General features: G+C 39.7%; 1 protein-coding gene across 4 annotated transcripts in view; it reads right to left on the bottom strand.

Annotated features, from left to right (window-relative positions):
• Positions 1–21,483, bottom strand: part of SYNJ2 (synaptojanin 2) — a 63,975-nt gene that overhangs the window by 8,061 nt on the left and 34,431 nt on the right. For all 4 annotated transcript variants that reach the window (XM_079331090.1, XM_079331088.1, XM_079331089.1 and 1 more), the window contains 15 exons: positions 19,939–20,111; positions 19,453–19,534; positions 19,075–19,224; positions 18,812–18,977; positions 16,860–17,051; positions 14,721–14,805; positions 13,300–13,440; positions 10,224–10,416; positions 8,382–8,540; positions 8,011–8,167; positions 5,941–6,058; positions 3,982–4,200; positions 2,670–2,748; positions 1,546–1,714; positions 1,000–1,149 (listed from right to left, as the gene is read on the bottom strand). In XM_079331090.1, the coding sequence (XP_079187216.1) occupies positions 1,000–1,149; positions 1,546–1,714; positions 2,670–2,748; positions 3,982–4,200; positions 5,941–6,058; positions 8,011–8,167; positions 8,382–8,540; positions 10,224–10,416; positions 13,300–13,440; positions 14,721–14,805; positions 16,860–17,051; positions 18,812–18,977; positions 19,075–19,224; positions 19,453–19,534; positions 19,939–20,111 (2,233 nt within the window). The remainder of the gene's footprint in view (positions 1–999; positions 1,150–1,545; positions 1,715–2,669; positions 2,749–3,981; positions 4,201–5,940; positions 6,059–8,010; positions 8,168–8,381; positions 8,541–10,223; positions 10,417–13,299; positions 13,441–14,720; positions 14,806–16,859; positions 17,052–18,811; positions 18,978–19,074; positions 19,225–19,452; positions 19,535–19,938; positions 20,112–21,483) is intronic.

Here is a 21,483-nt window from a genome sequence, read left to right as displayed (position 1 = left end):
GGATAGGCTTTTGGGTCTGGCCACACTGAACCCAGCCTATGACTCAAGGTGGGCAAGAAAGCCATAAATCACTCTGTTTGGAAAATCTGTCTGTGTAAGTGTAGGAATTTAATTTAATCTTTTTGAACTCTACTTATGACTCAACCTTTGAAGGTATTAAAAGTTTTCACTTTTATGTCAGAAGACAAAGCACTTCTGAGAGAGTGCAGAATGACAGCTACTGAACCACTTGCTGTCACAATGAGGTGTTTAATACATATCCCAGCCTGTCAACGCTTGGCCACTGAAGCATGTCCTGATCACATCCCATTGTAAATCCACAACTGGCTTGGCTAGTTCTTGCTGCAGTTTTTATTTTTTTTTAGCAAGTCACTTCATAATAATGTGCAAACAAGCCACGTAATTGAGGAAAAAGGTAACACATTTATAAAGAACCAAAAGAATAATTATAAATATATATATATATATTCTATGAACCTTGCCTCCTTCAGATATAAATCAAATGGGAACAAAGGAGAAAACTTCAGATCTCTGAAGTAATTTCAACACAACAACCTCCCAGCTTACAGCTGACTGCTCTGCCACTGGTACTGTTCAAAGGACAGAGTTGAGGCCATCACTGAATCAACAGGATTCTTTTGGTATGATTTTGCTTTGGCCCTCACCAATAAGAAAATAGCATGCCATTTTTTTGTTGTATGTTCTGGTGCCAAACAACATCAAATGGATAAAAAGATTTAATTTTCTCTGGCTAGAAAAAGAAAATGAGCATTTTTCAGATTTCCTGCCTTGCCCTAGCCAATAGAGGAGAATCTAAGTCCCATCACTGCTGTTATGTCTAAGGACCTAAGTTACAGTCACTAACTCAAGGAGAGTTGAGCATGAATAGGTACTACAGAAAAACCCAGAATGAAAATACAAATGAACAGGGAAATCCATACAACAGGAGAACAAGCAACAATCCTTCAGGTTTTACCTTAAGGAAGGTGGATACTTTACCTCTATAGAGGTGAGGGGTTTGTGCAGATTTGTTTGAAAGAGCTATGGATGCACGGTGTCCAGGGCGCTCTGACATATCTTCTGCTGGGTCTGCTACTAGGTGTTGACACAGAGCATCCTCTAAATCATCATCTTCATCCTCTATGTCACCTGGATTAAAATATTAAATAACAAAGAATTAAGGAGCAAATTGACTGTCAGTCTCTCTACACTATCAATTAATTAATCTACTCTATCGGTTAATTTAGTATATAGGCTGGGCAAGATTCTTGTGTAACCACCACATGTGTTTCATTAGTGTGTTTCTACAGACAGCTATACCATACATTGAATTTGCTAACATATAACACTATATTGACAGGATGATCTAAGTAACAGTTCTATGCCCAGGCACAGAGTCAGGCCATGGCTTTAATTACAGTCATCTTTTTAAGTGTGGCTTCATAACAAATTAAGGTGCCACTAACACTTATACTGTACTTTCTCTGTGCAACCAAAGTCAGCAAAGCAATTTCTCACTACTTAGCTTAGAAACATGTTGCTTACCTTCTGACTCATAGTCCAAACTTGAGAAGTCAAAATTTTCTTCCAGAAGATGGGAGTTTGCCGTGGGGGACATGGGGACAAAGCTGTCTCGTTTTCGAGCAATTTCCTCCTGAAGGCCCTTTAGCCAGTCCTTAGTCTTGGGCTGGATCTTCACTATTCTGCCTCTAACCTAAGACAGAAAGAATTGTTTCCCTTTGCCATTGTCAAAATGACTCTGGAATAGCAACATTGGCATGGGAGGGTGCCATTTTTGAGTCAACAGCTTTAAAACACACAAGAGTTTTGTACTACTGCCACCTGTAAGGAGACTCTGACCAGAAAATCTCATCTATGATATATATGGAAGGTGTATTTTCAAACAGATTAGGACTTCAGCTGCTTATGTGTGTTGCTCTATGACAACTGGGGTGAAATGCAGACAAGCCAGCACCTTTGACAGGAAAATCAGTTTGAAAAGTTCCCAACTCAGACTCCCACTACCTTCACATACTGTGTGCATACAACTGTGTTTCAGTCTGTGCTATAAATTACATCAATAGCAGGAGTCAAATTAGAAGATAAAACTGCAAATATGAAAGAAGAATGAGTTAAATCCATTACTTAAGTATTAAGTTTACAGGGCAGCCCCACAAACAGCTTTTTCAACAGGGGGTTGATGATTAGTAGAGTATGTGTGTGGGAAGGAAAAGCAGGGGATGGGAAGGTGAACGCCTACTGCTAATGCTGGATTTGCCATGGAAGCAAATGAATCATATTGTTACAGTTTAGCAGAAGGAGCTTATTTCAGACACTGGAGAAACAAAAATTCTCCAAACCACAATCATGAGGATGCTTTGGCAACAGTATAAAGTCACACAGAATACCAGGAGAACTGTTTCAAGTAGCCACAACCACAAACAAGTCCATGTGTTCTGCAGCAGTGTCAGAGGCCAGATCCTAAGCACTGCTTGGGATCCATGAAAAGTCATCTCATGCCATCCTGAAACTAAAATACTGCATGAGCACCTAACTTTCTTTGAAATAATGCTACTTGATTTGGGTAGAAACTCAAGTACTTCATTCTAAGCAACCACTTTTGAGAAATTTGTTATGAAATTATTATGGTAGGTTTGAGAAAGTCTTACTTTGGCACCATCTATATCCATAACACGAAGAGCAGACTGGCTGTCTGCAAATGTCACCAGCATTTGACCCCCACAGATCCTAGTGAAAAAAGACAGAGGAGAAAAAACATTTTATTTCACCACTGAATAAAACCCTTTGAAGGCTAGCATGATAGAAAATTACCATATAGATCTATATATAGGATACACATGCAGTGCTATGCATTTGGTTTTAGTTGTATTTTCCTTCACAATTCTACTTTTTGAGGAGGAGCAGGTGATCTATGAATCCCAGCTGGGCTCCTCTTCACTCCAATCCTCCCTTGTGTGATGCCAGCACCCTGCCCTTTTCTGGATCACCCTGGAACAGCAGGACAAACATCTCAGTAGCTGTTGACAGGCTACCCAGTCCAGTATCTACACTCCCTCTGGACTAACTTCCATGGTTCTGCATGTCCTTCACCTCAGAGGACATGTGATGTTCCCAAGAAGTAGTATTTCACCAGGATCTAAGCAATTAAAAACAAAACAAACCAAGAACTGTCCACCAAAACATGTTCTTTTTCTTGTTCCTTTTCTTCACAAGCAAGATGGTGCTGTTTTTCTTGCATGGCTGCTTTTGAACCCTCAGTTTATATTGGTACTTCAGAAAACTATACAACAACAGGTCATCAGCTTTCTCCACTAATATATGAATCAAATAAACATGAACAAGTTTTTGGCAGTGTTTCCCAGAGGTCAGCTGTTAGGTCTTTTGCCTGTATTTCTCAAAACAGAAGTCTCACAGCTGTGCTGGAGCCCTGTAGAGAATCAATCAGAATGAAATTAAGCTGCTCTGACAGAAGGTATCACACTCTCCCTCTCAAACCCAGTGGGTGATAGCTCTGTGAGAAGCTGTACTGTTAACAAACAAGCAAAATGACCCCCAACAGGAAGGAGAGCCAGCCAGGAAATCCTGCCAAGTGTGAAAGAGTGGTAGAAGAGAGCAGACCCCCCCAGAGGAGTGGAAGCAGGGCCTGAGGATCCACCAGAAGCAGCAATGAGTGAGACCTGAATCTGAAGATGATTTACATAAAAGTTTCTGCTCTATGGTGGTGTACTGAATAAAATTCTCTTCCACTCAGACGAGAGAGCTGTTGGATTATTCCTTTAAAAGGCTGCTGAGAAGTATAAAATATTCAAAACACTTGCAATCAACTTCTAATGAAGAACTGAAAGTGCAGTAAAGGAGTTCTACATACTTCCAATACAAAGTTAACTCTGTCAGGACAAAAGGGATCTTCTAGTCTGTGGTTTTTAATAGATGCCATGCCATTTCAGATTCCAAACTCACCTGACCAGAACAACAGTGCCATAATCCTCAAACATCTGCATAAGCTCTGTACGCAAGTCTTCAGGAAATTCATTTTTCTCTTCAGGTGTTGGTGATAGCAGATTTACCACTACTGTGGCATCCAGGGGACCCTGGAAAGATGACACTTCTCGGAAAACACTGTCACGAGCAGCTTCATTAACTTCCTGAACTTCCACTTCTACAATAGCTAACACTGGCCTACATAAAACAAAGGAAAAATATTTATTTAAAAATAAAAAGTGCTTACATAAAATTAAAATCTATATAAAGGAGGAGGATCGGTAAGTTTCATTTTTTTTCTGGGGTTAACATCATGCCTTGAGCACTATTAATTATTTTTCCTAGTCCTGCACTAGCTGAATGTAACAGTGAAGACACATCATAAGTGAATTGAAATAATAACTGTATGCAGCACTTATGGTAAACCTACAGATCAGAAACATCATACTTCACTCATTATCAAACAGCTGTGGCCACAAATATCTATAAATCAGGATGGAAATATACTATTTTCTATTAGACAAGGCCATGTATCTTCTTCCAAAAAGTAAGGACAAGGTATTCTAGATGTATGCCATTGTCATGCAGCAAATATGTGCCAGTCCATTATATAAGCAGCTAACACTGCAAACTTAGTTCTTGAGCCATTTCTTAAAAATTACTCCTTTGTGTGTTAGATCTGAATAAAATTGAGAAAGTTGTCTGAAAGAGGAGAACACATCTCATCCACATTCTCAGATTTTCACCAGCACATACACACAGAGCAGTGACTGGGATGGCTGCTCTTACAACTGTGTCAAAATTGCTGCTTTCTACTTGCAATAGACCTGGCTCTTGAATACACATTACCAGAATGTAAGAAAGCAGCAACAGTAGGGATGGAAAGTGTTAATAAAAGGGGAAAATGTATAGGAAGCATGAACTATTTCCATAAGCATTGTGAATCATAATGCATTTCTATATGTCAGACACATACAGCTATGCCCTTTTTCTAGCACAAACCTTGGGAAAGCAAACCTGCTGACTGTAATTAAGAACTAGCTTTTGGAGTCAAGTTTGCTGAAATAGAAAATCATGTGTAACAGTCATGTTTCACAGATTGCATCCTCAGGGTCCTATACAGTGAGAGCAGCAGTTTCACTGTGTTTTGCAGAACACAGCAATGTGAGAGCCTTGACACAGAGAAATTGATTGCAAGAGGCATGTTCTTCCATTGCTAGAGGAGCACAGAACAGTCTTGGCATGCAAGACCACTAGAAGCACATAGACAATACTGGGGTAATATTGTAGCATTTCCACAAAGCATGCAAGGGGTGAGACAAATACTCTGAATGAAAGGGACCTTTCAAAGTGTATTTATTACAGATTTTGTTTCTTAGAAGTGAAGCAGAGAACAAGTTTATCAAAGACAGGTCATTCATATCCCTAAAGAGAAGTTAATGATATAGACCAACCAGAAGCATTGGCCTTTGATTTTCCTACCTTCTCCCATTTCCATTTTTAAAGGAGGCACAGAAGCCCCATGCCTGAGTACTGTGAAGAGGCCAAACTTGTCCCTGTGTGGCCTGGCTTACACAGTCCCAACCTCCTCCTCTCCAGCATCAAGATGAGTGGAAATCCATCAGAGCAGCTCCCTTAGTATCAGAGCTTTTCCAAAATCAAACAACAAAAAGCTCTGTTTTCTTTTACCTCTTGCTGCAACTTATCCAACCCTTGCTGCAATCACTGTGCAGGAAAAGTAAACACATGAGTGCAGATACTTGCCACTCTGGTGTAAAACTCAGCATGAGAGGAAAAAACCCATCAAGCAGATATTGGACACAGAACAAGGGTGTAATTCCTGTTTTAACCAGACTTGATCCCTCACTCTGAAGGTGTAATTCAGCATGACACATCTTAACCTGGCACATTTTAACCTCCCTCAGATTGTTTAGTTACCTGTGGTCAGATGCTTGCAGCTCTGCTCTCCCATAGTACATCAAGGCTCCAGGGGTCCAAGTGTGCCTGACTTTGGTACCAGGACTCAGATCACTGTCCAGAAGATTGATCTCTCCAGCTATGCAGCACAAAACATGATTTAAAACTCACTCAAATCTAGTTTTACTAACAGTAAAACAGTATTTTATTAGGAAATTCTATAGAATTTCTTTACAGACCCTAATAGTGGGAGGTGGGGTTTTTTTTGTTGTTCTTGTATATATATCATTCAAAGAAGAGCTCATATCCTACAAGATCTACAAATTAGGGACTAGAAGGAAAAGAGAAGGGACTGGGAGTGCAACTGAGACAGCTGATCAGTAGAGTAAGATACCTGCAATACCATTGACCTGAATTTCACCCAATTAATTATCTGTACAACATGGGTTGATAAAGTCAGATTAGTATTTTACCTCCTACCTCAACACCAAGCATAAAACCAGACACTGTACTTGGAAATTATTTTGCAAATCTGAGTATTAGACAGGGATTGGAAAAATAATACACGAGATGGAGAAACCAAACCCCTGAAAATCCAACCTCCAAATAATTCCATTGCAACTCATTAAGGTGACAGAAAGTGCTCCAGACATTATGCTAGAGTGAGGTACTCTATTGTTGTTAGTAACAAGGAATTTTTTAGGTCACTGTTTGAATACATGGATAATTCTGTCCCTCTTTTCTGTGAAGTTGAAAATGAGTTAATATGGAATATGGCATTTCCTCCTAATCACACACTGGGGCTACACTTTCTTCTCATAAAGCAAGCAGTCATTTAGCCTTTAACAGTAATAAGAAGCAACACAATGAGAGCTGAGAGGCAGAACAGCCTTGCCACCAGCAGTAAAGGAAAGAAACTCTGGCAGCAAACTAAGAAAGCTTTGCAAGGCTGGGAATGTACCAGCCAGTTCTGGACATGTGAGAAAGTTGTGGGAAGCCTACAAACTCCAAAGAAGAGGACCTGCCTTGACTCTTGCAGTCTAGCTAGTCAGGTCCTATGTGCTGTATGTACTCCAGCAGTAAAGTTCCCCAGGGCCAAGTTTTGCCATGCAAAATAAGGAATATGCATTAGAAATGCTGAAGGGTGCTCTTTCTCCTAAAATGGAAACAGTCAGCACAAAAGGGCTGTTTGAACTTCCTTATTATGTCTCATACAGCTTTTCTTTCCTGGACTGCATCTCTAGAAATGGTTTAAGCACCTCATTTTACTTTGTTTTTAATTCCTTAGGTAAGAGTAAATAACTATATTATGATGACATATACTCTTTCATTGCCCTAGTTTTGCTTTGTAGTTTTTACACTTAACATAGTCATGGTATGGCTTAGATTCCAAGCTGAAATTTCCAGGCATGTGAAAAACTACATCTGCAGGCACAGACCAAATTAATTCTCCAGCAATTACACTCAGGATATGAATTTATTCAAATTTTAGGAATACTCGGGGATAGATGTTCCTGCAGACTGAGAGAATGATTATGAAAACTATCCCTGCATATGCAAAGAAATACTTTTTATTTCTTAACTGTAACTTTTGAATGACAAGTGAAAATGGCCTTTCTGTTGCATTGGCCACTCATGAATTCCAAGTACTTTATAAGCACTAATTAATGAAACCTCCTCCAATTCTATAAACGAGCAGAAATATTCCTAAAAATTACCAGTACAGAAGAAAATTACTGAAAACTGTTTCTACATTTACTGAGAACAGTAGTTTTAACAATCCAGCCATTATAACACAGGAACTTTATGTGGCCTAATGATTCTGTTGAAAAACAATAGAATTAATTCTGTATTACTACAGCTGGGCTGTTTTCAGTTCCTCAGTGAGCTCCCAGCACCTTTTCAATCTGTAGCATGAAGCCTTTGCTCACACACACAGGAAGAAAGGGCCTTCTCTATCTCTGACACTTAATCCAGTGAAGCTGAAAGAACATCTGCTTGAGTAAAGCACCACTCACTCGATTAAATCCTCTTAAGTGGGTTCTAGATGAATTCTTAAACAACTTACACATAAAGAAGGATCCTACACACCTGTTTTTTCAAAGGGCAGTTTCTTTCTCCACCAAAGCACTCTGTCAGTCCACGCTGGGGTTCTGCACTTATCACTTGTATCGTAAGCCTCCGAGCCAACGTCGTATTTATATGTTGGTCCAAAATTAATAGTCCCTTCATGGAAGTCTTTAAAAATCTAATTAAATAAAGAACATCTCTTTAAGTTACAGGTGAGGAAGGTGCCACTGTGACACATCAACTTCCTACAAATAATGTTCGGATTTTTAAACCAATTGCTGCATTCAGGTGCTACAAACAAGGGTCTGAAAACAACTTCTTCACTCTCTCAAGGAACAAGAAAGACACAGCCAACACACAGTTATTCAAGAAAATGAGAGACACTGCCTTACTTTTCCACTGGATTTTTGCTGCTGTAGTTGATCAAATTCCAAAAGTGTCTTCCAGTCTTGACGTTTGAGAAAATAAAAGACTTCTTCATACGTCAGATCAATGCGATAGTTAAAATCACCACACCAGAAGACATAGTCATGGGAAAACATGTTCTGCCCCTAGTTTTGAGGTACAGAATACTGTTAATGTTAAATCACATTCATTAAAACACCTTTCAAATGCACTGAAATGTAGCACTCAGTCTCTCTGAACTACTAAATACTGGACGCACTTGTCACAATTTATTTGTCAAAATTAATTTGTGCTAAAATAGAATGGCTCCTTCGCTGTCTTTGGCACCCCATTGAGCTGAATTTTGTAAATAAGAGTGTCAGATTCTGACCCCTCTTTCCCAAAGGTATGTCTAAGCTGGAACCTAGCTTTATATTCCCAGTTTGTCTGTCATGAATATTCAAAATGTATGCTTGTTTTCCTAACACATTTCACATGCATATATTTGCATATTCTAAATATAATACAAAATGTGCTTCTGGTACCAAGGCAAATTTAGCAACAAGCTCCTGAGTAAGAACAAGTTCCAAATTCGAGTTTATGTGCACGTCACAGCTTTGTAAGGGTATTGAAATCAAACGTCAATGAAAATTCACTCCAGTTCTAAATTTAGCATCCTATCCTATAACCAGTCTCTCTCTTTTTTTTTTTTCTTCCATTTCAGCTATAAACCTCTAAACCCCAGAGATTCGTAAGGGAAATGTTCCAGACTGTGGCAGTCACAGCACTAGAGGGCACTCTTTATATGCATTATACACACAAGGTACCTTTAGCTGTTTTAAGAGTAAAGGACATCAAACAGTTAACAAGGTATTATAAGGAAAAACTACCATAAGCACAACTTTATGGCCATTTGGAACAGTTCTTCTTTGCAGGACATCCAGTCTGTCAGTATTAGCTCCTACATAAACCGCCTGATTGATATGCTGCACGTGCCAAGCCTCTAAACCTTACAAACAGGAAGGTAAAATTTTATGTTTTGCACCTAAATGCCATTTTTTGCTGAAATACACAAACTGGTCCAATCCCTTCCTGGCTTAGGGCCTTTCCAGAGACATCCAAGATAGAAGGTATTGTGGAAATTAAAGCAACCAACATTAAGGGAAGCAAAGGAGCCCTGCTACCAAATCCCATGGGCTATCTACTGGCCTGAAGAGACAAGCTGGAATTAAAACACTAGGGTGATTGATTTGATACAATTTAGGGGAAAAGTTATTCATGCATACCAGTCGTGCCTACTTGCCATGCTCTGAGAGAAGCCAGCAGTTCCTGAAGAGTGACACATTCATGAGGACAAAACAAGGGGAACAGAGGGTACCATGTCAGTGCCCAAGAACTGATCTATCACACCCAACCAGAAGCAGCCAAGGCACTGCTGCACTGAATGGTATGGATGGTCTTTCAGGAATTCTCACTAACTAGAGCCAGCAAGAGCTATCAATATCATGCTCTCCAGTTCTAACACCAGTCATCTAGACCTTAACTGCACAAAGCCAAGGACTTTTCAAGCACTGGAGCAACTCTATTTTTTGAAAGGATTAATACTTTTGCAAAGCAAGTGCTATATTGGGTGGTATCTAGTCTTCCGTGAAACATGCTTCCCTATTGCTTATTTATTTATTTATTTAATTGCTAACATTTCCTTTAACATTTTCTTTCATGGTACTGAGATGCCTTCTTTGATGACCTGTCAAAGGCAGCCTGAGACCATGATTTAAAGACCATGATTCATGATTTAAAGATACCACCTTTATCTCCAATGTTTTTAGCACACATACATCAACACTTACCATTGGGAAGCTGAGTTTCTGTGTGATTTCTTTATAATCTTCATTTCTCTCTTTCACCTGTGTCTGCCCAGCAGTCAAGTGACTGCATATAAAGCAGAAACTGGTACTATAGAACTGAAAACGAATGCTCACTGCCCCTTTATTCCCAGCTTTTCCTCCCATTCCTGTCTTCACGGTGTCTATTGCTACATCCCTGCATTAAAAAAAATAGAAAGAGAACAGAGTAAAGGGCTTCAGGGACAAACATTCAATTAACTTTGACTGTAACATAAAGGGAAAAGCCAGTTTACAATGCCATGTCTTCTCCCCTCTAGAAAGCTTGCTGCTTTTAGGCACAACTTTTAGTTTCTTGATGTTCATGTATTTATGTTTCAAATTAAGTACAATACAATAGTACAGAAATAAAACTATTTGAAAATAGATTTCTCATTTTCTTGTCCCTTCCGAACAGACCAGGAAAATCTTATTTCAGAAATAATGGGAATTTCTATAGAATATACTTTTCAAGTTTACTATGATGCTTAAAATATTGACAATAACTAAATTAACTACTAATGCTTCTTTTTACTTTTGAACATATGGGAATTTGCTTTCCAGACAGTTAACAATTTACCATTCATATGTGTTGAAACCCAACTTCACAGTTCATGATGGATTTTCCATTTGATTAAAGACCAACAGATCACAACCTATAATTCATTAAATCAGATGTGCTAAAATCAGAGATTATTTGATACAACTATTTATATGTAACTTCTCAAATGAGTTCTGTACTGATGACAAATTGCTTAAGGTCTTCTTATTACTAATTACTTAGTATTTCAATGTGATGATTAGCACACAGTTCATTACAGAAAGATAACTTGATAAAGCAGACCACCTGCTCTCAGAGTAATTTCTCCCAAATAGCCAGGCTACTCCAAGAACAAAGCATGGCTGTCTGATCAGATGAGTAAATGATGAGATCATTGTTGTAGCCAATCCCAGCACCATGCACGTCTTTCCCAGTGAGAAAATTTTACTTTTCAGAGAAAATATCAAGCAGAGCTGACTAGAATATTATTGATTTTAAGAAGGGACATGCAGAAAACTGGTAAGTCTTATTTGAGTAATTCTCAGAAATTTGTGATCTAAATGATGCAAGATGTTACAAGGTCTCCTTTCCTCACCCCCCTTCATTTTCTTCTGTCTTCCTCCCCCATCTTCTGTACCTTTTTTCTCTCTCTTTAATTTCCTGTCTTTTCCTGACAGCAGGACACCACCAAAAGACACCCTCAGTGAGGCAATAGAGGAACATCAAAGTTTTCTATGAAACAATGGGTTTTAAGCACTCCTACAGAAACTGTGTTCAGTCTTTTCACTAAACGTCTCCCTCCCTCCTGCCTGCCTACCCATCTCCTGACTGGTATTCAACTGGTTATTCAAAAGTTATGCCAAAATAACCCACTGTAGATTCAACTGCCTGTATTTCATCAATCCTTTCACTGATGTATAAACCAGCTGTTGTCTCATTATTTCTCTATTCTCTATCTTCCATCATCTCTTCAATCTCTGTAAGCACAGAAGCATTTTTTTGCACTTCTGATCATTTTTCCTTCCCTTTTCTAGACATGGGGAAAATATGCAAGCATACAGGTTAGGTTTGATTATGCTCACATAGCAGCACATTGGCATAAAATTATGAAACTTGGTCACTAAAATCAAACCCTTCCCTTTTTCTCTTGGGTTTCAAAGGGCTACATCAAATTTCAGGCAGTTTGACAACTGCAACAGAACCACTGTGCTGTTCTGCTTCTGATTTCCATTTAAACTATAAATTTCCTACTGGATTACTCAATTTGTTTGTAAGCCAGGTGAAAAGTCAAAAACTGAGAGAAATACTTCTGCTCTGGACTGCTTCAGAGCAGCAAAAAAAGTAATTCTTTAAAATCACTTTGAAGAAAGATTACTGGAAATCAGCAAAGTAAGACTATCAGAGTTACCTGGATTGCATTGCTCTGTCTGGCCTACAGCACCTGGTGGTGCACAAGCTTTGTTCTGAGGTCTTCATTAGATAGGAGATCACAGGGAAGAAAGAGGCTTTTCATATTTTAATCACAAAATGCAGTGGCCAATCAGTGCCCTAATAGAGGGTAGAGGAATGTTTGGATCTCAGAGCTTTTAGGTCAGACAGATGACCAAAGATAGTTTTGGCTAATTATTCACTTCCTAACCATTTACATTTAGCCTGCATAATTCTTTTACACTTATCCTGCACAATTTGTGCCCGCAGCAAAGGCATTTTAATGCCAATATCTCCATGGGTTGGTAATCTAGGAGGAGTTTGGTCACTCTCCAGGCACAGCTGAGCTAGTAAGCAGAGGATACACAGCTCTGCACCTTCCTGACTGGGCACACAGTTCTGGTTCTCATAAAATCTGGCAAAGACAAACACTTCATAGGTTCTCTTACCTCTCAATTCTATAAAATATCAAGGGGCAAAATTAGGTCTCCTTCCCCCATTCTTTTCAGGTCTAGAACTACCCCTGTTGCCACAAGAAAACAGTATCTACAGGGCTGAAAGTAAAACCTGCTCTTCAGGCAGAAGAGGCAGGCATTTGCCTTCATTCAGTGCATCAAATACTCTTGGATTTACTAGCCCAGGTAATTCCTTTCCCAGAAAGATCGCACCCAAACAAGGTGCTCCACCCTGACTGCCCACCTGGAGCATGCCTGGCTTTTCAGCTAACTGCAGGAAGACACTGAGGCTGCCTGGCCTTTGTGCTACCCAGGGAGATTGACTCCAGCCTTTTGATGTCTGTAAGTGTGCCTCTTCTCCATGCTGAGCAGGTTTGCACAACTCCCACCAAGGAGAGCAACCCCCCTCCCCATGTTCTCTGGCCACACTCCAACACCAGATGTTACTGAAGACACAGGTTGTGTTTTGGGGATTTTTTTGGTTTTTTTGTTTGGTTGGTTTGGGGTTTGTTGTTTTTGTTAAGTTAGTTTTATTTTGGGGTGGTTTTTTGGTTTTGGTTTGGTTTGCTGGGTTTTTGGGTGGGTTTTTTTTTGTTTGGTTTGGCTTTTTATTTTTTACCTGATGAAGGGGACGTGATATGGTCGTACAAAGATGAAAAGACAAACACCAACAAGCTGTGCTGATGTCAGCTGAATGTAGCGATGAGTTCTGGAAATAGCTTTCTGAAGCTGCTCTCCCCACATTTTTCTATTCGTTGTACTGGAACAAACAAAAAATCATTTAATGGAATCAAAACAAACCACATGCAGTCAATAAAATGAACAGATTAACTGTGCCTTAGGTTTACAGACATCCCATTAGGCTGTAGAACTTGAAGTGCTGTAGAATGCATGGCAGAGACCGATAATACCTCCTTGTAAGCATCCTAGAGTCAGCAGGGTCAGTGAGCCCAGGCACAGCACATAAATCCTGCTTTCTGGATGAGTGAGGGACTTTGTTTACTATGCTTAGAAACATCCACACTCACATAACATTGGATACACCCATTCACTGGGGATAACTGGAAAATGATTACAGCAATCATAACCGTAAAAACAAATTTTCATATCAATCTCATGACTTGTAAGATTTCCTATGCTCACAGTGGAAAGATCTTCTTAGGATTTTTTGACTGGAAGGTGACTGGCTACTCACAGCTATTAGCTATTCTTAGCTAAAGTTTGTGAATAGCTGCATATATACCCTCACTTCAGTGAATCCAAGTTTTTCTTTTCTCCAAAGTCAACATATTCATGCAGATATATCACCAGCCCAGCAGCCACACTAAGCACTGCTGTAATTTCTCATTCCCAAAACAAACAACTAAGTGGCCAGCCCAATGAATCAGCATTGGAAACATGATCTTCAGGGTTCCACCTCCATTCAGATTTACAAGGACCAGTAAACACAACAGACTACTGCACATGCTGATATGCCAACCTTAGGCTTTGCATTTAACTTCTTCTCTAGCCATAATTTTCACAAATACAATTAGTCACAGAGACATTTTTAGCCAATTTTAGAATTCCCATATGAATTGCAATTAGGTTTGTATTAATTGAACACATTTTTCCAACATCAGACAGGTCTTTAAGGACAAGTGTTAAATAAATCTCAACCATTACAATTCTTCTCTGCCAATATAAAGACTTAAAAGAGTTAGCAAACAGTGTGTTCTACTGTACACAGAAGTTCACAGAGAAAGAGCACTTTCAACACCATCTCAGTGACATTTGTTAATAGGAAACATATTTCCAGCTATGGTTGCAAGTAATAAATTTGGAAGAGAGTATTTGATACAAGTGACCATAAAAATGAACACGACCAGTTGCGTTGGGAAGATTATGTTCTTTTTGTTGGGGTTTTGTTTGGTTGGGTGGTTTGGTTTGTTTAGAGTTGAGGGTTTTTTTTTAGTTGGTTGGTTTTTTTAGGTTGTTTGATTAGAGGTTTTTGTTTTTGGTTTTGTGTGCATGGTGTTTTGTTGGTTTTTTTTTACATACCTGGCATTCACAATATTCCCTGCACTTAACTCAACCATCTCTTCAAATCCCACTGCAAATATGTCAGGAGGGCAGTTATCATCATCTGTTGGCAGGAAGGAAAAGTCATACCAGAATTATTATTTTGTTGTTTCTTCTAATGACTTGTATTCTAATTTCTGTCAGAGATCCTTCCTGTAGCTCTATCTTGTGTATCCCCTGCCAAGCTATACATATTCATAACTCCTTTAATCTAATCTAATAAAACATCCCCTGCAGTTCCTCTGCATTTTTTTCCTGCTTTTCTCACACCAGTTGGTCTCCATTTCTCCAGCAGGAAGCAGCTCAGAACAGAACATAATGTTGTAGCAGTGTTAAGATCTCTCTCCCCCACCCTACCCATCACTAAAACCACATCTCACTACTGACCATCTATTACCTGTTGTCATTTTATCCAACATGCTCTTCCTTTCTGACACAGACTCCTATGTAACTGAACTTAATTATCCACACACCAATATGTCACCTCCATCTCAATGGAGGTGGCCTTTAGTAAATTCATCTAGTTTAAAGATGCTTTTCAAGTTTTCTTCTTGCCTTCTTTCTTCCAAGTCCTTCTTAGATACATCACCCTAGAGCACAGTGACCCCCATGCTCCCTTCCCCAGCTCTGTGGATATTACTCTGAAGAAACATCAAAGACCAGACGCTCTCATAAAATAGTGTGAAGCAAACCTGTTGACCCATTAGGTCTGTCCATTGCCTAAAGAACTTTTTTTTTCAAGTATCATCTGTCCACAGTGACAGTAATTTAATTCAACATGAAGATCTAAACATAGGAACCTAAATCAGATCTGACTCAGAAATCACAAATAAAAAGTAAAATATGCAGCAACTCTGAGCAGACACAAGGGTGAAACTAGAATGATAGCTAGCCTCCTTTACTAGCTGAAGCAGACAGGCACTGCCACATGTATTTCCCATTAATAATTTTGGACATCTGTCTTTTAACACTTGCCCATTTGTATGGGCACTGCACTGATATTAACATGGATACAGATATTTGCACAGTCACACCTTAGCCCTGCCTATTCACATAACTCAGCTCTCTTCCAGAAGCTGCTCATACCTACCATGACACAGCTGCCTGTTCCATGTAGCCCTGCTCCTCTGGCTCTCTCAGGGGACACTCTGACAAGGCTAACACATGACAGGCTCTCAACAGGCACTAACACACCTGATGTGTTTCTGAAACAGACTAGACTAGACTAATCCCTTACCTAAACTGCTCAGGATACAGTGGTCTGCACCTAATCACATACCACTCAGGAACTAAGGGCTCAAATGGGACAACTTGAACATGGAAACCAAGGATTTGAGGAACATATTCCTGAGCTACAAGGTTAGGTACAGTACTATGCCCGTGATGCCTGCAGGAAACTAAATGTTTCACTCTAACAACAGAAGCATGGGTTTTGCTGTAGTTTTGCAACCACTCAATTTTTAAATGACAGAATGTTCCCTTTTCATTCACCTTATTAAAAAAAAAATTGCAAATCAATTAGAATACCTGACCTTGTTCCATAAATTAAGAAATTCAGCAGCCAATTTCATCAAGCCATAAACACAGGAGTTTTCTATACTGCTAAAGAAAGGAAATATCACCTTCAACAAAGTAAATCTTTTTGTCTGAAGGACTACAAGCTTGTAGTCCAGATTATACAGTTATATTTAGCTCCAGATGAGAGACCAAGGAGATGCTCTGATGGCACCTAAGCATGTAGATTCCACTCACAATAAAGAACAAAGAATAGAGATATGGAAGAAGAAAATGACATACAGGGTGCAGAATAGGCACATACATCCCATGATGGCATGAAAGAGAGCTCTGAATTCTGACCTGCTGAAGGTTCAAAACAGTCACATGGACTGTTTTAAAGTGTTCAAAGAACTCTGACTGTCAGGAGATCTTCACACACCATTCCACTTCTGCAGGGCAGCAACAAAACCACGGAGGAACTGAATACACCCCTAAGATCTGACAGAAAATGCCCTCTAAAATCTACTGCCTTTGAAAGGCTGGTCAAATCTTGTGTCTTGACTCACTGTCTCTAGAGACACCAGCAAATACTGCTTACACATTTTGACTGTGAAGCCTTACCTTGAAATTCTGAAACCCCTGAGAGCTTGGGAGAATCCAGCAGCCAGTCTGTCAGCTCACTGGTACCAAGGATGTTGCTTCGGAACTGCTTTCCCCCGTTCACATTCCAGGTCCCCGTGGCAATACGAACACGCTTGGAGCTTGTGAATTCAAACTGACGCTCTGACATGGCCTTCAAAATACTTGGAGTTACTGACAGGAGAGAGGAGAGAGAAAGATGGTGTGTAAAAAATAAGAACACTAACTCTGAAATAATAATATTACCCTAAGCAGCAACAATACAAAAGGTAGGGCATAACCCCCATGGCAATGGCAATAGCTACAAGATAACTGGGGTTGATGTCAGCAATTTCTCATCCAGAAACCAGGCACCCTTTGAAAGCCTAGGAATGGCTGGTCACTCACTTTCCGTTTACATTCTTCTGTACTTCTTCAAGTAATAAGTAAATTCTTTTATCTCCCGTAATCTTTCAGTTTAGTCTGCAGCACTGTTATGGTTTAACCCCATGGGGCAATGAGTGCTTGTTACTGTTCATCCCTGCCAGTCGCTCACTTCCTGCCCCACAACCCCAAGAGTAAAAGTGAGAAAACTCATGGATTGAGATAAAGAGTTTAATGGGACAGAAAAGGGGAAAAAGAAAAAGGATAATAGAATTAGAATATACAAAAAAGTGTGGCACAGTGCCCAGCCAGTTCCAAAACAGCAGCCGTGAGTCAGTTTTCCCATACCCCCCAATTTATATACCAAGCATGGCATCATTTAGTATGGAGTATTCCTTTGGCCATTTGGAGTCAACTGTTCTGGCTGCATCCCCTCCCAGCTTCTTGTAGCCCTCCACCCTTCTGAACGGGAGCATGAGAAGCTGGAAAGTCCTTGACTTAGTACAAACACTATATAGCAACAACTAAAACCCTCACTGTATTACCAGCCTGCTGTGATTTAAACCCACCTGGCAACCAAGTAAAACACACACTTGCTCATTCATTAGTCTCAAATCCAAAACACAACATTGTACCACACACTAGGAAGCCAATGAACTCTATTCCTGAAACCAGGACCAGCAATTAAACATGTCAGAAGTTTCAACTTAAACTGGAGCCCTTAGAAGTTTACAGTGTGGAAGGAAAGACGGAGAGCAGCACAATCTCACATCAGTACAAATCTACCACTGTCATAACTCTCTAGCCTAGCAAGAACTCCTCAAAAAATCCCTGGTATATTCATTAATTTTTTCTGAGTATAGAAAATCAGCAGTGTGCTTTTGCTGTCTCAGCAAATGAACCAGAGTTAATCTTTAACTACCTGACTTGCACTGGTAGTCAGACAGAGAGAAGTAATCAATATTTTCCTTGTGACTGACATCAGGGGAAAAGTCCAGGACCGAAGTGGTGCTGAATGGTTCTCTGGAGTAAACTGACCACCAATATTATATCCTATCCTATATTTTGCATGTAAATATCTTCTCAGAGAGAGCTGAGTTTATTCTAGATGGCAAACAAATGTGTCTATGCTGTGGACTTTTAGGGGCCTGGAATAAAGCAGGAAATGAACTAAAGTAACAGAGATGTGCCTTTAAAGATCCAAATAGCTAAAAGCATGTGCAAACAGCAAAGGCACAACTAAGGAGGTAAAAAGGTTGAGCTCAAGAGACTTCCTCAAGACAAACTCAGATAGGACAGACTGGGAATATAGCCCTAAAATCCTTCCCTCTGGTCCAACACTTAACTGTCAGAGAATATCACTATCAAAGAAAAGACAAATATACTCAAAAGTTCAAAACAAAATATGAGAAATAAGCACAAGAGTTGTGCTGTGGTCACTTGAAAGTAGTGCTTTAAACAAAAGATCTGTGCAAAAGCCACTTACTTTTTTTTCAGAAGGGTACAATTGCTTATATCTGACAGCTAAAAGCAGATGCATAAACAAAGGGAAGGGTTTAGATTGGCTTTACCCAGCAGTGCAGTCTGGTCCATGAGCATCTTGCCTTTGTCTGCATATTCCTCACGGTAGAAGTCACCCATGAGCAGCAACTCGATGGCTTCCTGCTTTACTGTATCAAAGAAGTTTGACTGGATGGTACGAGACACAGAGCGGGCACCATCCTTGAGCTTCCCAACCTACAGCAGATGGGAATTATGAATGCATGTGGCACTGAAGCATAAACAGGACATCTTTCTTCACCTGTAAATAAAGAGTTCTGCCATTTTTCTTTACCTTGTTCTTCCCCTCAACAGCACGATTGCCACTAAATACTCTGCTCAGATTTTGACCATTGAGAGTCCACATCTCCTTGTAGGATTCCACAAAGCGCTCAATTATAGGTTTAGAGTTCAAACGAAGGCTCTCTAATTGAGCAAACAGTATCTGGATTAGGTGCAGAAGGAGAAAAAAAACACAAAAAAGAAACCAACATTGTTTTTAAATGTGCTTTTGCTTTTTGCCCTCAGTATTCCAGCCAGCACCATCCTGTATCATAGAGCAGGCAAGACAGACCCATGTAACTGAGACTTACAGCCTCTTCCCTGTCTTTCCCATGGAACAGGCAATTTATGTACTACAGGTATCCCACAGAAGGTCCTCTGACAAACTCACCTCCTGTGCAACGAAGGACTGTACACTATTAGAACGATCCAGGCAGTCCAAACAATTCATTCGAAAAGTACCTGTCTGCAGACTTTGGTAACCAAACAAAAAAAGAAGGGAGGAGAAAATGGTATATTTTAAAATAACATCTAATCATGAGCTGATTGAACAAGATCATCAAATGTTCAGCCTGAATATACCCACCCACATTTTGAAGCACACTGTGCACAATATATTGCATTAACACATCTAATTACTTGGCTACATCTGCAACACTATATTGGCAAATCCATGCACTAGTAAATGTGCAGATTTGAAACCATGGAGATGTAATTAAGCCAAATCATTGATTTAGAACCAAGACTACACTTTGTTTCCAAATTTTATTTCAAGACAGTCAATTTATGGCCATGGTCCAAACACAGCAAGAAAGCTGGGAAGGACAGGACAAAGCAGTGCCCAGCTACACTGGGACAGAGGGGCAGAGACACTCACCATGGACTTACATGCTCGCCCTTTGTGAAGATTCCAAAGTCTTCCCAGTGCAACTTCAGCTGAGGCCTCAGCAAATTTTCCAGTTTCTCAGTTTTCCCACCTTTTGCAAATTGGTGGTAGTCAAAGTTTATCATGGGACTGTCTTCCGCATGGGAAGAGGCCCATAGCAGTTTCTGTTCAGATAAGAGAATGAAGGAAAACAAATCCTGCTCAAGCACATGTAAAGATTGATACCAGCATGCTTTTGTCATTAATAAGCCTTGGCTATTAATCACATTGTTCATAGGGAATTTTCAAAGGCCAGATATGAAAAAAGCAACTGAAGTTCCCTGTTTGTTTTCTTCACAAAAGTAAAGCTGACTGTCAGAAGTCAATTTTCCTGCAGGGGAACTCAAACTGCAAAGTATACATCAGAATTGTTCCTTGGCTGGTGGCAGCCCTGCAGCAATGGGCTGCTGCTACCTCTGTGCATGAGGGTGAACAGCACTAGCAATGCTCTAGGCAGGCTCAGGGGGAGGAAGTAAATAAGCAATTACAGGAAAACACACTATAAAGTGTTTGTGGTAAACTGCAGAAGTGAAAGAAGAGGCACAAATAGCCTCACTATTTCATCACCAATTTCAGTGACCTCACACGCATTTCTGTAATCACCACAAATTTCATTAAGGTATCTGCAACAGATAGTAATATATCCTGTTCTCCACAAGAAAGGCAGAGAGAACCATTACATTAACTCAAACTATGCAAGCCTTTGTCCATTCTCTTCCCTCCTGCACATTCTCACCCCAAAAGATGGATGCTTTTCTCCACTTACATTGTGACACACACTGGACAAAACCAATCTGATATTACATTAAAAGTGTACATGTAGCAGTTACACCAGAATAATAGTATTGAGTAAGCCATTAAGTCTTTCCTGCAGAAAGAAATTTAAAGGTAGTGCTTAGAAAGAGACCTGTAAAATGTATTTCATTAGACTGTTACTGTTGACACCCCAATCTGCCCTGACAGATGCTGGCACTAGTAATGCACTTGAGGATGACATTTACCCACTGCTGCAGTGTAAATTATTGTCAGAGTATTTGCAACTCTACACTACAGCCCTGCTTTTACTGTAAACATAATTACATCAGTTACAGGGAATGCTTATGGGAGGAACAGCATTTCCTGGGAACAGCATTGATTTTTGGTCTGGTCTGATTCAGGTAATGGATAATGAACGGTAAATGAATGGTAACCATGACATTCTGCTCAAGAGAGCCCTGCAGCAGTAATTACATGAATAATTTGAACCAGTGCTGATAAGGATTACTAAGGTTGAAGCAAGAGTGGAGAGAAAAGAAAGAAATAAAAGCTAAAAAAGATGGAGAAACTAATGACAGGAGGCAAGCTTGCAACCCTAATCACACTCCTATGAATTACTTTATTTTTGATTCAAGCCCTTTAAAATCATCAAAGTAAAATTCTTTCCTAACATCCATTTCTTAAAACACAAAGGTAAAGAAATGACCAAGGAATCATTCTGAATGAATACAAAACTTGAAA

Source organism: Erithacus rubecula (genome assembly GCF_903797595.1).
Source record: "Erithacus rubecula genome assembly, chromosome: 2".
Lineage (NCBI taxonomy): Eukaryota > Metazoa > Chordata > Aves > Passeriformes > Muscicapidae > Erithacus > Erithacus rubecula.
The sequence above is the reverse complement of the archived record's forward strand: the minus strand, read 5'-3'. Positions and strand labels throughout refer to the sequence as shown.